The 18,280-nt window shown below is 36.8% G+C and overlaps 1 protein-coding gene across 1 annotated transcript in view; it reads right to left on the reverse strand.

The window, feature by feature from the left end:
* Positions 1-2,396: 2,396 nt before the first annotated feature.
* NFXL1 (nuclear transcription factor, X-box binding like 1) overlaps positions 2,397-18,280 on the reverse strand; it is a 50,656-nt gene continuing 34,772 nt past the window's right edge. The window contains exons 19-22 of the mRNA XM_072862350.1: positions 15,435-15,539; positions 14,089-14,175; positions 10,603-10,656; positions 2,397-5,560 (exon numbers count right to left, since the gene is read on the reverse strand). Of these exons, the coding sequence (XP_072718451.1) occupies positions 5,387-5,560; positions 10,603-10,656; positions 14,089-14,175; positions 15,435-15,539 (420 nt within the window). The 3' untranslated portion in view covers positions 2,397-5,386. The remainder of the gene's footprint in view (positions 5,561-10,602; positions 10,657-14,088; positions 14,176-15,434; positions 15,540-18,280) is intronic.

An 18,280-nucleotide genomic window follows, 5' to 3' on the forward strand; every position in this document is an offset into this window, starting at 1 on the left:
GTCAACAGGACAAAAAGCATGGTTGATGGGCAGAAGCGGGTGCAGAAGCAGCTCAGGACCCTTCCAGGAGCCACAGAGAGCTGTCGCTGGCACCGCAACTGGATTCCGAGATGACATTTGTAACACAGAAAGGCTTCCAGTTTGTACTGTGCATGTTTTAGTGCTTCTGAAATGCTATCATTCAAAACGTGAGTCAGAAAACACCCAAAAAATGGGAACAACCACCTCAGCATGAACAGGGCTTCTATCCCCAGTAATCACTCTTGGCTATCAGTGAGGATGATACCCCTCAGACATATATAAACAAACTCTATATACAAGACAAACACTTCTTCCTAGCTTTTTTCCAGCTTCTTCTCCAGATATCTTTATTTCCATACCTTCGGATTTAGGCCCTGTCACTTTTTGTTTGTGTGCAAACTTTATGGGGCAGAGACTGGGCACTCTGTGCTTCTGGAGTGCCACTGTACATAAATCCCGCTCATGGTAATTCAGCCCTGCTTTTTTTTTTTTTTTTTTGCGAAGTGCCCTCTGGAGAAAAGCAGTGTTTAAAACAAAATTACACAAATAATAGGAAAAGCGTGGAAAGAGACATGAGCAAGAGCATTTATGCAAAGTCTTCAAATTGCTTAGTGTAAAACAACAAGTATTTCATGCTGTAATGCTGATAAAAAGAGGAATCGAACCATAATTCATTACTTATTACAGTATTTTACAGAGATTACTTAGCCCTATCAAAAATTACAATAAGAACAAATGAAAACTGAAATCTAAGACGTACAGTACATGGCTCAGACTGCAAAACCAGCTTGTCCTTGGATGGAGGATGTCTTCTCTTCAGCAGTAATACTGTGAATTCCAAACCCCAAACCAATCCTGACTCCCAATCTCATACTAAATTTCCTCAAGTAGGGGAGCCATTCAGATTGCAGTTACACAACTACAGGATTCAGCCACAGTGTTCAGCACACACAGAAAGCCTAAGCCGAGTTCTGTTTTTGTTGGCAATTTTATGGAAATCACTGCATGAGAAACAATTACTTAAATTGAATAGTACCTGGTTGAATTAAGCCACAGTTCCCTCAGAGTAAGGCTTATTTCTAGACAGCTGCCATTTAGCCTACCTTATGACTGACTTTAGTACATCACAGAGCTCATATGGATACACTGTCCATACCAGAAACTTGTTTGCTGGTAGCATGGCATATAAACATTTTAATGCAGTGTCCAAATAATTCATTAACATGTAACCATTAGTGGAAAGAAGCAAGCATGTTTCATATTATAACTAATTTGACTTCACTTGATTTTTTTCTTATTCTTACCTTGCTTTTCCCTTCCTAGTAAATACCGACCACTACACTACCTTCATTTTATAATTCTTTAGAGCGATTGATTGATTTGATTGAATGATAAGGACAGACACAAATACAAATTTACATTCATGAAGCGAGAAAAGGGAGCGACTTAAATGCCCACAGATAACAACTGGTAATGGGATGAAATCAAAGCAGAAGATGGATATCTGAACTAAATGAAACTGAGGACAGGGTGACCCACAGACTGTCCACACAAGTATACTCCACCCTAAAGCACGCACCAGAGAGCAGCTACCACACACATCAAGCTTCCACTGCCTGGCACAGAACGTCCTTCAGACCAAGCATCTCTGTACCCTAACCCCACAACACACAGGCTCATCACTCTCAGAAAAGCTGGCATACAGCAGATATGCTTTGGAGCCAGAACTATGGAGATTATAAACTCAAGAGTTCAGGGCTTTAAAGCCACATTCAGGCATAGAAGCTTTTAAGAACAAATTTTGGTGCTATCTGCATAGCAACATTTCCTTCTCTAGTAGTTAAGGTCAGGACAAATATCTAATAAATCAGCTCTATTTCCCCATATGAGGCCAAAAAAACCACCTACTAAGTCCATTCCTGTTTGTTTCATCTTAATCTACTTCCCCAACCCACTCTCGCAATTTTGTCAGAGCGGTAACATGAAGGAACGTGATTACGTAGTTCCAGCATTAATCTGTGCAGTAAGAGCTATCACTGCCAGAGAAGGGAACAAAAAGCATGCCTAAAACTTCCACTGCAGTATGTCAGTCGTCATTACCCAGGAGAAGTTTGCTGCTTTACTACATCAGTCCTTGAGAACAAACAATTTTTCAAGTTGTTTTTGATGCGTTTATTGTCTGACTTGGATTTTACATTAAATTAATACACACAATGGCTTTGTTATTGTTACAGGGAACAAACTTGTCCAAGGAATTTCCAACCCAAAATACATTGACAACTTGTAAGCACCTTAGTTCAGCAGAAAGATGAAAGCTCACTAGAATGCATTCAGAATCAAGAAAAGCCCCACCCCACCCCCCACCCCCCCGCAAGTTTTCTCATTTTACACACAGCTAAATATTCTGCATCTTAAGTATCCCCATCATCGGGCTTCTCGCTCTATAATTTCCCTTCAACAGCAGGTCAGATTTTATAATTTGTTTTAATGTATACTTATCAATATGCATTTTTTGGTAAACTGTTAACATTCAAAATATTTGCTCATTACATTATGTAACAGTACATTACATTTAAATTGCTGGAAAAACCCCTACCTTCAGTTCAATACTTCCTTCCTAGAATTACCATCTTTCATGTATACTGAATAGCAGGGGATTTTATCTGTACCGTTTACTTCAAAGGTTGTCATGCTTGCAACATGCAGCTCCAACCAAAAAAAAAAGGCAAAAAATTAACAGTAAAAATAATTTTAAAAACCAAACAGAAACCAGTGATTTATTACACTGCAGATTGCTCGAACCCCCACACTTTTTTATGCCGAGAAACAAATATCTGGTTCAGCAGGCAGACCAACAGAGTGCAAATGACTCAGATGGTTGGATAAGATATACAGAACTATTTTCAATAAAATTTCAAAAATAGGTATGTCTTGCATATGCAAGGTTCAAGAGAGACACAAATCCTTTAAGGAAGGGAATATGCCTACTCATACACACATTTGTATGAATGGAATTAATTTTTAAAGATTGGTGTGCTTTCTTCTTATAATAAAGATGATCAATAAGAAGCAAGTCTCTTCCTCGCCAGAATAAAGATGTTCAATAAGAAGCAAGTCTCTTCCTCACCAATATTTCACACAAATACTGCAAAATATGCAGAAAAGAACACTAAGAACTACATCAAACAGGTAACTCAAATGCAGTTCATTTTTATAGCTCTGTAGAAAGAGATCTCTTCTCTTTGCTGTAGAGGCAAGGAGAAACTTTACATTGTACTTGTTTTGAAGAAAAAGCTAGCAGTAAATAGAAAAATGAGTTATAGTCATGTAAGATAAAAGCTGTTTCCACAATGGTCTCATTCATGTTGATCTGCATATTTCAGCTAGAAAGGTATCTTTGTATTTTTGGACAATACATCATATTTTACTTCAGCTGAACAAAAATCTCTCTTCTTTTTCTCTCAGTGACAGGAAAGTTACTGGCATAAGCAGTCACATAATAACATCACCTCACGGTTAAAGAAACAACGCTTATATATGGAATTATATATGGAATTATCTTCCAGGCATTAATATTATAGAAAAGAGTTAAAGTAACAATATGGAAAACGGTTTATACTAGATTTAAGAGATGCATATCTTATACTAGAAAATAAGATAATTCAACAGAGATGCAACTATGATTGCCTACTGTAATTTCAATTAATCTACAACTTTACATACTAATGGCCTCACACATCATGACAGTAGTAGTATTCATTTCTAAAAATCAATTAAAAAAACCCCCATAAAATACTATCAAATAGCACCAATCCATGCTAAATATTGCCAAGTTTTCCTTACCTCTCTTCTCTTTCAACAAACTTAGGTGAAAAATTGAAAAGAAAGTGATTTTCTCCCCATTTTGTCAATCTACGCAATCTAAAAGCTACTGCCTTTTGCAGCTTCTCTATTTTTTTTCTGCTGCTGAACCATAATTACAATTGGATATCAGCTCAAGTTAATACTGGGTCCCTTTACAAGTGGGCCAAAATCAACCAAAAGAGCTTTCAAACAAACTGCAATCTTCTCTACTAATTCATACAAATGGTCCCGCTGCTTTTGCAGGATTTGTGAAGAAATTATATGCCTGAATTACAAGGGCAACCTGGTGCTCTTTGGCTTTGTGCCTCATCTTCCGCAGGATCTTGTGAGCGCTTTTCAGTTACCCACAATGCTCCAGTATCAGCATAAAATTTCCAGCACAGGTTTAAAAATTCAGTTTTCTGATTTCCCCCACCCCCAAATTTAATTTGCATTATTAGCTTCTCTAATAATCCTGACGCTGTGTAAACCTTTCAGTTCTACCAACCAACACTGATATCCCAAAAGCAAGGTATTCTAAACTGCCAGTAAGAAAATATTTAAATATTCAAAAGATTAGCTAGATAGTTTATACATGATTAGCAAGCACCATCCAGATGGCTTCAGAATGACATATAATTGTATTGTTACGCTATTCAATTACGTTTTTGCACACCTATGCAAATATTCAGATGTGACGTTTATCTATACAGATAGTCAAATGATGCTCTAAATTCAATTTCAAATTGCTTTTCTGCTGTTGGCAATGGGGGCAGTGATGAGAACACATCCCTGAAACTATTTCACATCCATGTTTAGTGTATGCATCTGCCCACTAAATGAAGTTTTCAATTGGTTTGATTGTGAGGAAACAAGGGGGGCGGGGGGGGGATGACAGACGACGACAACCAAAAAACAAACCCCACAGTCTGTAAGGGGGCTCATTTTATTGTTTGACAGTTGACTTGAAAGATAGTTCATATTTCCTTTCTCTGAACAAAGTTCTGACATGAGGCCCCAGAATATTCAAGCATAAGTGGTCTGAAGTTTCCCGTTAGTTGTTTTAATTAAAACTGACATGAAACACAGAAATTATTGTGTGATACAACATAAAGACTAGCAGAAGAATACTAATCTTTGATAAACCACTAAATTGATTTTACAGGAAACAAATATTCAAGAAAGCATTTTACACTAAGCTATTTTTAATATTATGAAATGGAGACAAGGAAAAGTAACACAATATATTAATAGAAGAGATGTTAACGGATCTCAGTCAGACGAATTACATCAGCACTTCAGTGTAGACTACAATCTACTATTACTTTCAGTGTCTGAATTCAGTTTTCTGCTGTGAATGTAATAACACAAAAGGTGACATTTCTTCCCTCCTTTGCACTTTTCTTGGCAAACAGTATACATGCATAATCTATGCATATTAAGTTCTGTTACACACAGACTAACATTCTAGGAATAATAGCTACCTAAAGCCTGACTGAGGTATATTAAATATTGAGTTGTTTCAGTCATTGTAGACCATGAGCCATGCAACCATCACAACAGCAACTCCGAACACTGGCAGCATAATGAGGTTCTTGTATTTTTGCCATGATGATTGTTCAACTTCTACTTCATCCTTTCTTCTCTTATTCTTTCTTCGCCCTTTTAATCTATTTTCAAAAGCTTCCAGTTCAGCCTAGATGAAGAAAACCAGAAGTAGTTGACATTTGTGTCAGAATTAAAAATAAGGAAATGGGCAGATTTTAAATAACATTCCCAAAAATCATTTTATAAAAATAACTGGCAGCCAATGGAAGATATACATCTCTTACAGATAAGATGGTAGCACTATATCCCATGGTTACAAAGCACTTCACTTCCAAGTATTAAACCATTGTTTAGTTTCCCATAAAAAACACTGCCAAAAATGCAACCAACTGAAGTTTTAAATTAGATTTTTAACTTAGGTTGAATATGTTAAGCCAAAATGAGACTTTTATTTCCATGAAATATGTTAAAAATACATTATTTTTTCCTATTAAAGAAAAGCACTCCTAAGTATTTAAGCTATTACAATAACGTATATAAAAGTATAGGCTGAAATCTTCAAAGACCTCCCCCCGGTAATAAGGATGCACACTCTGCCAAAATTAAATTAATACAAATATAAATAAAAATCTATCATCTTTCTCCCAATTCTTTATATTTTGCATGCTCAGCTACATTTTAGATTAATAGCTATAATCTTAGACATGCACAAAAAGATTCCATTTGTTAAGTGTTATAACTTAACATTTAGTCACTCATATACGACTGTAGTAGTTACATAGCATCCTTCAAAAGAAAGCACATGCCCTTAGGCCCAAAAATGAAGCAAAGCAATTGGAAAAATAAGAAGAATGCCAAGCTTCCACCCAGAACAGCAGTTTCAGGGTGATGTCTGGAATGCACAGTAGGATCCTCTGATCCCTGTTCCTCATCCCCCTTCCACATCCTTTTAAAAGGGTATCAAGAAAATACAGACAAAACTCATTTTAGGGTACAAAGCTGAAATAAAACTGGAATTAGGCAGCCTGGAACAAAGAGTGTAAGACTGGGATGGGACTCCAATGAGGAGCCATCTAATTGCTAGGAAAATCAGAAAAGATGCTCTAAAGGACAGTTGAGACAGACTACAAACAGAAAATGTCCAACGATTATCTGGATTTTGGGGTAGAGTTGTCAGCTACTAGAGAAAGCATGGGACAAGGAGCTAGGGAGCAGAGCGACTAGATGAGCTGAAAGAAAGAAGGGAGATGGGAGCAGCAGAGTGCAGCAAGCCGGGACTGGCTGGGCAAAAGGCGGAAGATTGAGCTGAAGCAGAGGAAACATGGACAGTGAACAGAGACAAAGCCTGGCCATGAGAGGAAATAAATCTACATGACTACTACTGCAGTGCTGCCAGGAAGTGAGGGACTAAGACAATAAGGTAGGTGCATTAAAGAAACAAGAATAAGACCCTTTTGGGAAATGGGCAGAGAAGTAGTCCAGTAAATATAATTTTCCTTTGGAACTCAAGACTGCCTGATGTCTGGTCTTCCTCTACTGACAGCAAATATTTGTCAGTTTCACAAAGCAGATCTTACTTCCCTTCTTGTGCCAGATACCACTGTTAGCAGGAGAAAGGGACCCATTTTGATGTCTATTCCTTTGTACCTAATAAAGGCAGAAATTGTTGGCACTTCTCTGACGATACGGGAGAAGAGTTCAGACAAAGTTCCGCAGCCTGCTATTTGAAACAAGATTACTTTCAACTAGCTAATCCTCCTTTAGAAAAGCAAAGTATTTTAATGAAACAGGTTTTCAAAATCCAAAATCTGGAGGCAAGTGCAGAGTTCTTAAGGTTTTATAGATAATATGGCAGTATTTCATTTTACACAGATGCTAAATAAAATTTGGGGCTTCTATAGTTATTATATACTTGTGATCTGTAAGTTTTAAAAGCAGAGTGCTTCATGAATTGCAGTAATCTGAATTAAAATATAGGGCTCGAACAATTACATAACAGGTACTGAATTGCTTTCCTAGTGATCTTTATAAAAACCCAGCTAAAAATACATACATTATAAAAACCAAAACACAGAATGAAAAAAGGTTCGTGCGCACAGAATACGAGAAAGAAGCCATCACTATCCTTGAAAAGCTACCTACGGATTTTATATAACTGTCATCGTTCCCAAAGTGTCACCTCAATGACCTCTGAACAATAAAGTAATGGTTGTGCCCAGTCTTCAAACTACCTTAATTTTTCAAGCTAAACAAGCTCAAGCTTTTTATTTAGAGTAAGAACCTAACTTCTTTGTGTACAGACATATTAAAAATAAAATGAAATGCATTTATTTAAACTGTATACTCAAAACAATTTGATGTCAGATAATGTCTAATTTAGTGTTGCTCAGGTACTGGATTTTGCTCCTTCATGTGTTATTCTCTATATTCTTCCTGCACTGGAAGGAGTAGCAGCCCCATGGGAAATGTAGCTAAATGAATGCAAATAACAGTGACTATACAGACACAAAGCCTATATCCTAGAATTGCAGGTCTTGTATTTTACAGAGGGGGCTGTGTGCTTGACTTTTGTAACTTCTAAGGAGCTGTTAAAACATTTTTCTTTCTAAGAAAAAAGGAAACAAAATTTTTCATACAACTCATTAAATTAAAATTCAGGTTTGAGACTTCGACTTTCAGTATTGAAACTCTTGACTATTACCAGTTAGGTCGAAAATTTAACCAATTCTTTTACACTAGAGTGGGACAGGGAGAGAGCTTGGTCTGAATTGTTAAATAATCAAAGCACTGATCTTTTTTCCACCTCTAGCAATTGTGAAAACCCTGGCCTCACACGGTGCCTCTGAATTAGAAGCAGAGGGAAAGTTTGGCTGCTAGGGCCATGACAAGAAGTCTAACCAAGCTGTCTCCCTTCCACTAAGAAACAAGTGATTCCATCTGTAAATGGTATTAGCAGAAGCTGCTACCAAATATAGCAAATACCAAAATACAAATGTGCAGACTTACCAGAGCACTAACTAGTTTGTATATAAAGGATTTAATGAAGTATTAATGAAAACAAGTCTCAAGAAGCTGTGACTAACAGATGGACTGTCTATATGAAAATGTGCTAACGAGATCAGGAAAGTGGTACAAGATGCAAACTTTTGTCAGAAGGGAGTATACCCAATAAATATATACTCTTAATGTGACCCAACACCCTACGATAGTGATGTCCTCCAATTTACATCACCAGATGGCAGATTATGAGATCAAACTGGAAGGGAATCAATATTAGATAAAAGGCTGCAGTAGCCAAGGTTAGTACCTTTGTACAATTCTAGAGCCTATTTATTAGTTACTGTTGTCCTATTTTTTTGTATTGGCTTTGTCCTATTTTTTTACTGTTGTTGTCCTACTGTTTGCTATTGTCCTATATAACTGGCCACTCTTAATTAACCTTTTAATAGGCTTGATTATGTATAGGTGAAGTCTTCTATCCCTGAAGCTGCATCCGTCACGAAACACATATGCAGAAGCAGTTGCCATACTGTGAGACTTCAGTGAATGTACAAGTAAAAAGCAATGGTGGTGCGACTGCAGAGAGAAACAATCACTGCTGAAGAATCAAGACAAAAATAATGCTGCACGCTATGCTGGTGAAGTGAATCTGCTACAGTTTCAGAGGAGCCTCATTACTGAGACTTTACTAGAGACCTATAAGTTAAGTGATTTTGAGGCAGAAATCATTAGTAACTGGGATGCCTTCTGGAATGCATGAAAACACAATCGGTGCAATACAAACACCAGCAACTTTGAATTTCTAGCTCTAGAACTGTAAGCATGTTCTTTACATGTGTAAATGTCCATTAGACACTTCAGTACTTAGCTTGCAGAACCATCAGTTATAGATCACCTCTGCCTAACAAAATGTTTCAGTCATCTGTATGCAAGCCACACTTCCTGACCTATGTCCCAGAACTAACATTTCCAAGGTCAACTTAGAGAACAAGAAGAATTAGATGAACTGTCTATGAGTTGTATGAGGGAATATGTGATCAATATTGAAGACAGTTGAGGCATGAATGTAACAATAAACATTACAAGATTATCATAAAACAGTGCCTAGTCCCTGGACAACAGGTACATAAATGCATGCTTTTCCCATACAATGAGTAGACACACTTCCCTTTGAAAACAAAAGCAGGCCTTGCTAGAGCATTGGCTGGTAGACATAACGCTTTAATAAAGTCTCTAGGCAATTAATCAAAGTATGCATAAGAGAAGTTGTGACCCACAGAGAAACTGTCTATCCTAATGAGATTGGGGGAATGGTACAAGAGGATCGGGTCTGTAAGTAAGCCTCCCACGCCCCCTTTCAAGCAGGGAGTGAGCCAGTGCGCTGCGATAAAAACAGAGTGTGACATCCAGGTGAAAACACAAGTATAATCTAATACGTAACTGTTGTGATACCTGAGTAGCAGCAGAGTCAGAAAGCACACACTAGACTTACAGTATGATTTGGTGTCAAATGCTCAGGCACAGGCATACATGCATGAACTGGTTGGAAGGAGTGCAGTAAGGCTGTAGCCTCCAGGTGACAAACCTGACAAACGCCACCAACCAAGCTTAGGGTTATTGCCTGAAATACGATTAGCATTAGTGTCTCCAGGCAGCTGGCACAGAAGCTTCTTGGATTACAATGCCGACAACATACGCTCACCAACAACAGCAATTACAGTCAATACACGTTTTTTCCCCCCTCAGAGACCTTGAAGGACAAAGACTCATTTAGGCTTCCTCATTCTTTCATGACGGGAGGGAGGAGGGAAGCTTCACCCAATATTTAAATCTCTATGGAGGCTATTCAGCAATTCTGTGGGGTTTATGCATTATAAAGTGTCCAATTAAAATCAAGAGTACTTCATACTTTAAAAATAAACTATACTATACACAGTTATAATAATGCAAGATTAAACTGATTCATTATCATTTTGCATAAAATTATGAAAATTGTTAGGGAAAACATGTGGGCTCTTAACCACTGTAAATCATTCACAGCACACATCTTAGAGTAAGGTAACAGCTGACAGGAATGACTGTGCATATCACATTACAAACTATACATCTTTAGTTGCATGTAAATTAAATGATTTACTAACAGGAACGAGGTTGGGGAGGAAGTGGATGAGGAAGAAGAAAGGTTGATACCTGTTGTCTTCGTTTCTCTTCTTCAATAGCAGCTTTGGCTTCTGCCTCTTTTATCTGTCCAGACATACAAAGTGATAAGCAACCGTTGTAAACAGCAGCTAAACCTGTTTTCTTATAGAGCCATAGTTACTCCTATAGAATGGTTCTCAGCAAAAGTGTGCAAAACCTCCATCAAGTGAGCTCTTAACTTATTTAGATTACAAAATATTGTCGGAAAAACCTGCATCTTCTCACATTTGGAAAACATAGAACATATAATGGATGCTACAAGGTTATAAATTGAACTTCTGACTTCAACTCGATAAGCTCAACTGGCAAATATAAAACCTAAAAAGAACAGTTTGTTCACTAACAACCAGGAAAATCCCTAAAGACAGTTATTCTAAGTTTTCAGCAACTTTATCCTCAATTCAGTACACTATACATACGGATAATTCCTACATATCTATATAATTTACACACACATATTTCATTCCAAGTACTTTAAATATTCCCTGACTACTAGAGCAAAAGGAAACCTCTATATTTGTACCAAATACAACATATATTGGATAATGCATGACCAAACTGCTTTAAAGCTCTTGGTGTAATGCAAACCAAACGTAATTAAAAATGCTCCACCATTAGAAAGTCATATGAAAAGAAGTCATGGGAGTTACAATTGATAATTCTATAGAAGTGGTTTGTAGTGTTAAAGAAAGCAAATTAAATGCTAGAAATTATTAAGAAAAGAATGGTACAGAAAAAATGTCAATATGTAAACACATAACGCACTTGAATCTTAGCTCCTGCGTTCAGTTTTGGTCCTGCAATAACAAAAGAATGTAAAGCCTGAACATATACAAAAGACAACAGGATGGAGTGGCTTCCATCTAAAGAGATGCATAACTAGGATTCATTAGGTGACTAACAGGGCACAAAATCCTGAAGAGTGTGAAGATGCCAAATAGGGAGAAAACATCAATAATTATTTTTCATAACACAAAAGCAAAGGCATAAAATGAAATTATCAGGAGGCTGGTTCATAACAGAGGGAAGTATTCTACTCCCACATAGTATTCGGCTAAATCTAGAAATTCAGTGCTACAGAATGTTTATAGATGCCAAAAGTTTATGTCGACTGAAAAACAATTAGGCATGCTAACAGGAGATAAATCCAACAAAGACTATTAAACAGAAAGACACCAGCTCGATCTCTAAAATTCCCCATAGTCAGAGATCATTATAGTAATAGTACTAACAGGAAGAGTATACTGGGGAAGTATATGTGTCCGCCTTCTTGTGTACATTTCTTAGACCTTTAGCATTGCAGCCACTGAATCACTACCTTAGAAAAGTTAGATGTAAAAATCTGATTAATAACTTGAAATGAAAAACAGTCTTGATCCTAATAACTGAATGATTTGCATACTAACAGTGACAATAATTTACTAAATATGGTTTGCGCAGGTGGAATTTGTTCCAAACAATTTGCAATTCAAGAGCTCTTGATGACTAAGGAGAAAGCACATCAGCCCATGCTTTAGCACACTGTAGCTCAAGCAGTGTGCGCTGAGGACAGGGTCAATAGAACAATCCTATTTGCAGGTTTTCAGACAATTTTTTAAATTGCTAAACTGTATATCAAATAAAACCATTACTGAGAATTTCATTAATCTAGACACAATGGCAGAGTTTCTCTTTAGAAAAGTGTATAAAAAACCTTGTCAGCCATGCACATCTGAAATCGCAGTCTGGTGTGGAAAAAACTGCACAACTAGCCTCCTGGTGTTTCACTGCCATCTAATGGCAGAACTTCAGCTCCAAAAGAAAAAGGGACCACAAGTGTGGAAAAAAGCAACAGAAGAGCTTCTTTTTACACTGGTGTGGTCATATTTATAGAAGATACATACGTATAATACACATAGGTAGAGGGAAGCTTAACCATTATAATTACAGTATGGAAAAATATTTCTAGAACTTTTTCTTTAATAAAATGTACAGTAAAAGATGCATTCAATTCCTCAGAAGTGCATACTAACTAGGTGCTACATGTGAGGAGTTTTATTAAGAGTTAACACACTTTGGTTTTGGAAACTGATGGTTGTTTTGCAACTGTGCAAACTAAATTATCTTTGTAAGTGTCTGCAGTTTTTAGCAGACTTTTTCCAGTCTTGACACATTAAACGGTAATTGACATAATAAACTACTTTTGTCAGGTGCATATAATAGATCATTCTAGCATGTCATTTACAAGTCAACACAGGCTACAAAAAGGCACCTAGTAAGAATTTAAGTAGAACTTCATCTAAAAAACCCAAACCAAATAAATCTATGTTCTTCTGTGGGGAAGGTACACATAGCTAGGTTATGCCACATGGTATGTCTGTGACATTGTTTATAGTGGAAAATTGTAGTCATTTGCTCATTGCATTAGACCATTCCTCCCCGTGGATTACAATGTCAGGGGCAAGAAATAGGAACTAGTATCTGCTGAAGTAAAACAGCAGCTGACGCTGCACTGTACCACACCGAGACACGCTGCTGTGTCCCAGCTCACACAGGCTCTTGTGAATTCACCTTAGTGCACTTCATGTCCTATGAACTTATCTTCACACTCTTACTGGAACTGTTTGTTATGGTTGGGATTTTCTAAAGGCATATGCCAAGAGTCTTAGCATTTGATCTGCGTGCAAACTTGCAGGATTTGGTCTATGTGGTACTTGTTAGAACTTGCCAATCAATCCTGAAAGTCTGAGCAGAAGCTGACCAAAGTCAGCTTTACCCATTGAGTTTTTGGGTTGTACATTTATTACATCTAACACTTACCTGATAAAAACCAAGCAAGTTATGCAGCAGTTTTTTGTTTACATTTTTATAAAAGGCTTATAACAGCAAGATTTATATTCTGTCTCTCTGGGTGACAGCATGCAGCAATTTCTTCATAAAACAGCAGAATGAGGAAGAAGTCACATTTACAGCAGGCTAAAAAGTATACTGCAATTGCTGACAACTCTCCATTCTTTTGGTACAGTGTAACTAATACAGTGTGACAGGATTACACTCTTCATGCTGGACAAGTTGAGCATTCAATGGCTGCAAAACTTTCACAGGAAAGAGCAGATCTAACAATGTCCTGTGAAGTGGCCTGGCCCTAACCCTACAGCACTAATCATCAGCAATGACGATTTCATCATCACTGATCATCACTTGTTCTCAGTGGAAGAGGAAAGAACCAGTTCTAAGAAATTTAAAAAAAAAAAAAAAAAAGGAAAATGACAATGTTGTTTTAACACAGTATTTCACTGAGCCCATTAACACTGTCTACAAACACTGTAATTTTCCCCACTAAGCCAAATGCAAGTCTGAAAAAGTAGCTGCTATTAAACAGCATATCTACTTATGTTGTATTTTTTGCTGGTATTGCCTTGAAAAATAATACTGCGTACATTTTTTCCTACTTTTCTTGAAGCACTGAGGAAATTATAGCTACAACAGATACATTACCTCAGCTGCTTTCCGTTTCATTTCCTTGCATAATGCATCGCATTCCAGTGAAACTTGGCCTTCTTGTATCTTGCTGCACTGTATTTCCTGTTAAATATAATTTGAGTCTTTTATAATCATTTCCCTATATAAAATTGTAGTTATAATGTCCATTTCTTTACGAAAATAATTATAAAACAATCTTATTTAGTAAAGCATTGGTTACACAGAAAATAAAGCTAATGATCAAATGTTATTTGAACCTGTAATTCTGTATTAAATTGTCCTTTTGTCTTTTCCTTCTTTCTGATAAACTAAGCTGAAAGCAAGAATAAATCAAATAGTCCAGTTTAATTTCTCATCTCTTCTCTTTTCTCACTTGTTTGCCTAAGACAAAGTAAGATAACCTTCTGAACCCTGGCAGAAAGAGCTAGCATTCATAGTCTCAGTAATTTCATATACATTCTGTTAACTGGCTGAGATTACAGGGCAAGACCTGGTCATGAGGAAAAAAAAAATATTATCACTCACATTTCCTCCCCTCCTCCTAATATTGAAAGGAAAAAAAAAAAAAAAAAAAAAAAGGTGGTTATCCGTAAGCAGAGACTGTTCAGTTTGAAGCACTTGCTCTGTACGTGTCATCCTTTCTCCTGCTCAACAACCCACCCGCAAGAATTTTGGTTGCACAAGACATTTCTTGGAGTAGCTGAGAACTCTGGGGAACTGCAGCCTATTTAGAAGGCTCAGAAGTTAAATGGGTCTAGAAAAATAATTTAAGCACCTTTTAATTAAGCCAGGTAATGATTTTTTTTATTAAGTCATTATTATTTGCTGAGACTTCACATCAATTTCTATTCTTCCTCTCATAATACTATATAGCTATAATAAACTTGTTACATTACTTTGTCCCTTTGTTAGAACCTAAGGATGCTGATGCCTGTACTTGCTTTTAGGTTTGTAGAGAACCATAACTGATTACATTAGTTAGGGATTCACAACATCTGTGCTTGATCCAACTTATGTAATTATAAACTTTCCCAATATCATCAGGAAAATGTATTTTTTTCTTCTAAAATCACTCCAGGTCATCTGACTATTCTCCCAATGGAGCTACAAAAATTAAAGCGTGCTTGAAGATAAAGCTATTGTAAGTCAGGCAGCTAACATATTTTAGAACTAACAGGATTTTATATTCTCCAGTGAATCTTTTGATGCTGCAGCCCAGATCTTCAGCTGATGTGAACTGTTATATCTCTACTAGAGTAACTGGACCTATTCTAATCTGCACTAGAGACAATCCATCCATACAAGCCTAGGAACATACAAAGATAATACATCATTCTCAAAATTGTAACTTAGAAATTTACCTTTTTCAGTCTCTTACAGAGACATCGGAGTTTAACCTTCTGGCTACAGTTCAGAGGACAGCTACCTGAATGGCAAATCTCTTTACACCGGTGACCACAGGGCAACTATAGAGAACAAAAAACACAAAAACCCCCACACCAATAAATGATTGTAAAATTACAAAGAATCTATGAACTGGTTTTATTTCAGACATAGCAGCTTAAGAGAGAAACCCATTCGGCTTATCAGTTTTTCCACTTGTGAAATAGTTGGTTTTTCTTTTTTTTTTTCTTTTTTTTTTTTGGCAAATGTTGGCTTGTTATTTACCATATTTCAGTTCCAGTAGAGTGATTTATCTTTTACTCATACAGCTTGATTAAAAACCAATCTCTCCTTTCAAATGTTTCAAGAATAATCATCTCCACAGGAATTTATACAATGATTACCGTAGCTATCTGTATTTTGGGGGAATACGAGTAGATAAGGTAAAAAGAAACTGGACACTGAAATTAAGTGTACTGTAGCAACTTGTAGATCAGAGTCAACAAAAGAAAGAGGGGAGAATCAGAAGCAAAAATACCACAAAAGAAAATTTTGCATGCAAGAATCTTCTGAACTATGCAAAAGTCAAATATAGGTCACCAATACTCTTATCATGTATGAAATAATTTCACAAAATCCTAAATTTCTGCATTTGGCAGATTATCCCATTTCTGACATCTGTGAGATAGAGAGGTTTTTTTACTGCCAGTGCAATTTTTAACATTTATAATGAAAATATTGTAATTCAATTACTGTGTTAAGAACTGATATAGTAATTTAAATATGCTGACTGTTAGGAATGTAGCAGTGCTCCCAGCATTATATTAGATAAAGCTGACAAGAAAGCAAACAAATTTTTTCACTTTCTATTAAGAACTTGACTGAAAATACACCTTGCTCATACACATACCCATAAGAAATCTTCACAATAATGATTTTTCATTTTCAATTATATAACCCAATACTGTTAATAACTGAAGGTGGAATCTCACGTAGAGACATCGAATCGATTTATTTATAGAGGTACCTTTAAATCCCCAAACTATTTAAAATGGCATTGGATAGTGTTCTTTATTAAAAGTGAAATTTCACCTCTTCAGTGTCATCAAGGGATTAACACAGCATTTTCCAAGTTGTAAGATATACAATTTTAAGACACATTTTTTCACATTTATTAAAAATCAAAGTCATATACATAATACATCCTTCATCCACAAGAATGAGAATACTACATAATTATAAAACCCAGGTGTATACACTTCTTGTTGATTAGTATATTTGGATTCTCAGAAGTCCATTGGAACTGGCTGAACCTCTGAGCTAGTATCATGAAATACATACCTAAACAGAATGCAAAATTTTCCAATTAAAAATTATGGAACAGACGTACATATTTTCACGTCCATGCCAGTCACAAACTATTATTACACTGATAGGTACTTTGCGGTTTAGGCTCGGTTTTTTTAGTCACCGTTTCAGCACATTTCACACAGGACTAGAAGGAACCTCTAAATCATCATGTTCAGTCCTAAAGTCCAGTCCTCCTAAAGGCAGACACCTCCTATGATCCCTCTGGGACTGGATGAAGGCTTACCATGAACACAGTCCCCCATTCTGCTCCCTTTCTACTGTTTCGCTAAGGAGGCTGTTCCAGGAGCTCACTACAAGATGCAAGAGCTATTTTTTTTAATTTCCTACACTTATTCTAGCCAGTCTAAACCCCTCAGTTCTTATCCTCATATTGAAATATTTCTCTACTGTCCTTTCATAAAAGGCTCTTTATTCCCATAGTATTGCCATCGCTGAATTTCAACCAGCTTAAATCAGTGTTTCTTGAATACAGTAGCCAGAACTGCATGTGCATTCCAGATGATATCTCAGCAGGAAGGACTTTGTACAATGCCTTAATTGCTTATTCTTAATAGAATATCTTCCCCAATACATCTTCAGCTCTCACTTGCATTTCTCTCTAGCTAATCATGCTGTGACAATAAGAATTTCCGCTGTTTCCTGAGAGCTTATTATTAGCCTTGACAGGCAGGGTCTTACTGTTTTTTCTGTATTTAATAACATGCCCCAAATACATGTGCTCTGCAGATGCATTTCCTCAATTGTCATGTACTGACAACACTCCACAAGTTTTCATCAGAAAATTCCAATGTTTTCTGGTGCCAAGGTCATTACTGGAAACAAGGCAAGGTCAGGCATCAGTCCAGTCCTTGGGAAAATTTCCTTATTGTTCACATCTCTTGCTCCAACTTTTAATGTAGTTTTGTTGTTGTATTGTTTTTGTTTTTTTTAAAAAAAAAAAAAAACAACAAAAAATCCCAAGCAGTTTTTTCCTTTAGCCCCTCTTCATCCTTGTATTAACCCCCTTCTGTATCTGAACTAGCTACTCACTAAGTGGCACTGACTCAATTGCTCTGCTGAACCCTTACGTAGCAGATCTAATCTATTTGCTTTATCTGGAGGGAAAAAATATAAATTGGTCATCTTATCAAAGAAGGAATTTAGGTTTGTTCAGGCACAACTGATCATCAGCAAATCAATCTTGCATTTTGCCTCATTTTGAAAAGATGAGGGGAGAAACTTGTCTTTAAGCTTGTATGCTACTGAGGTCAGACTACCAGCCAGGACCACAGAGTTCAGCAGCTGAGTCTGCTCACTAGTGACCACAATCTTTGCAAAACCAATTTGCTACTGCATGACCTCTGTGCAGTAAGAGGGCCCTTCTCCTGGCTCCCTACCCGAGAGCATCATACACAATAACACGATCTAGTCTCATGTGCAAGTCATCTCATGCTGGCCAGGAACAATCCATGGC

This window comes from Ciconia boyciana, chromosome 5, assembly GCF_034638445.1.
Source record: "Ciconia boyciana chromosome 5, ASM3463844v1, whole genome shotgun sequence".
Taxonomy (NCBI): Eukaryota; Metazoa; Chordata; class Aves; order Ciconiiformes; family Ciconiidae; genus Ciconia; species Ciconia boyciana.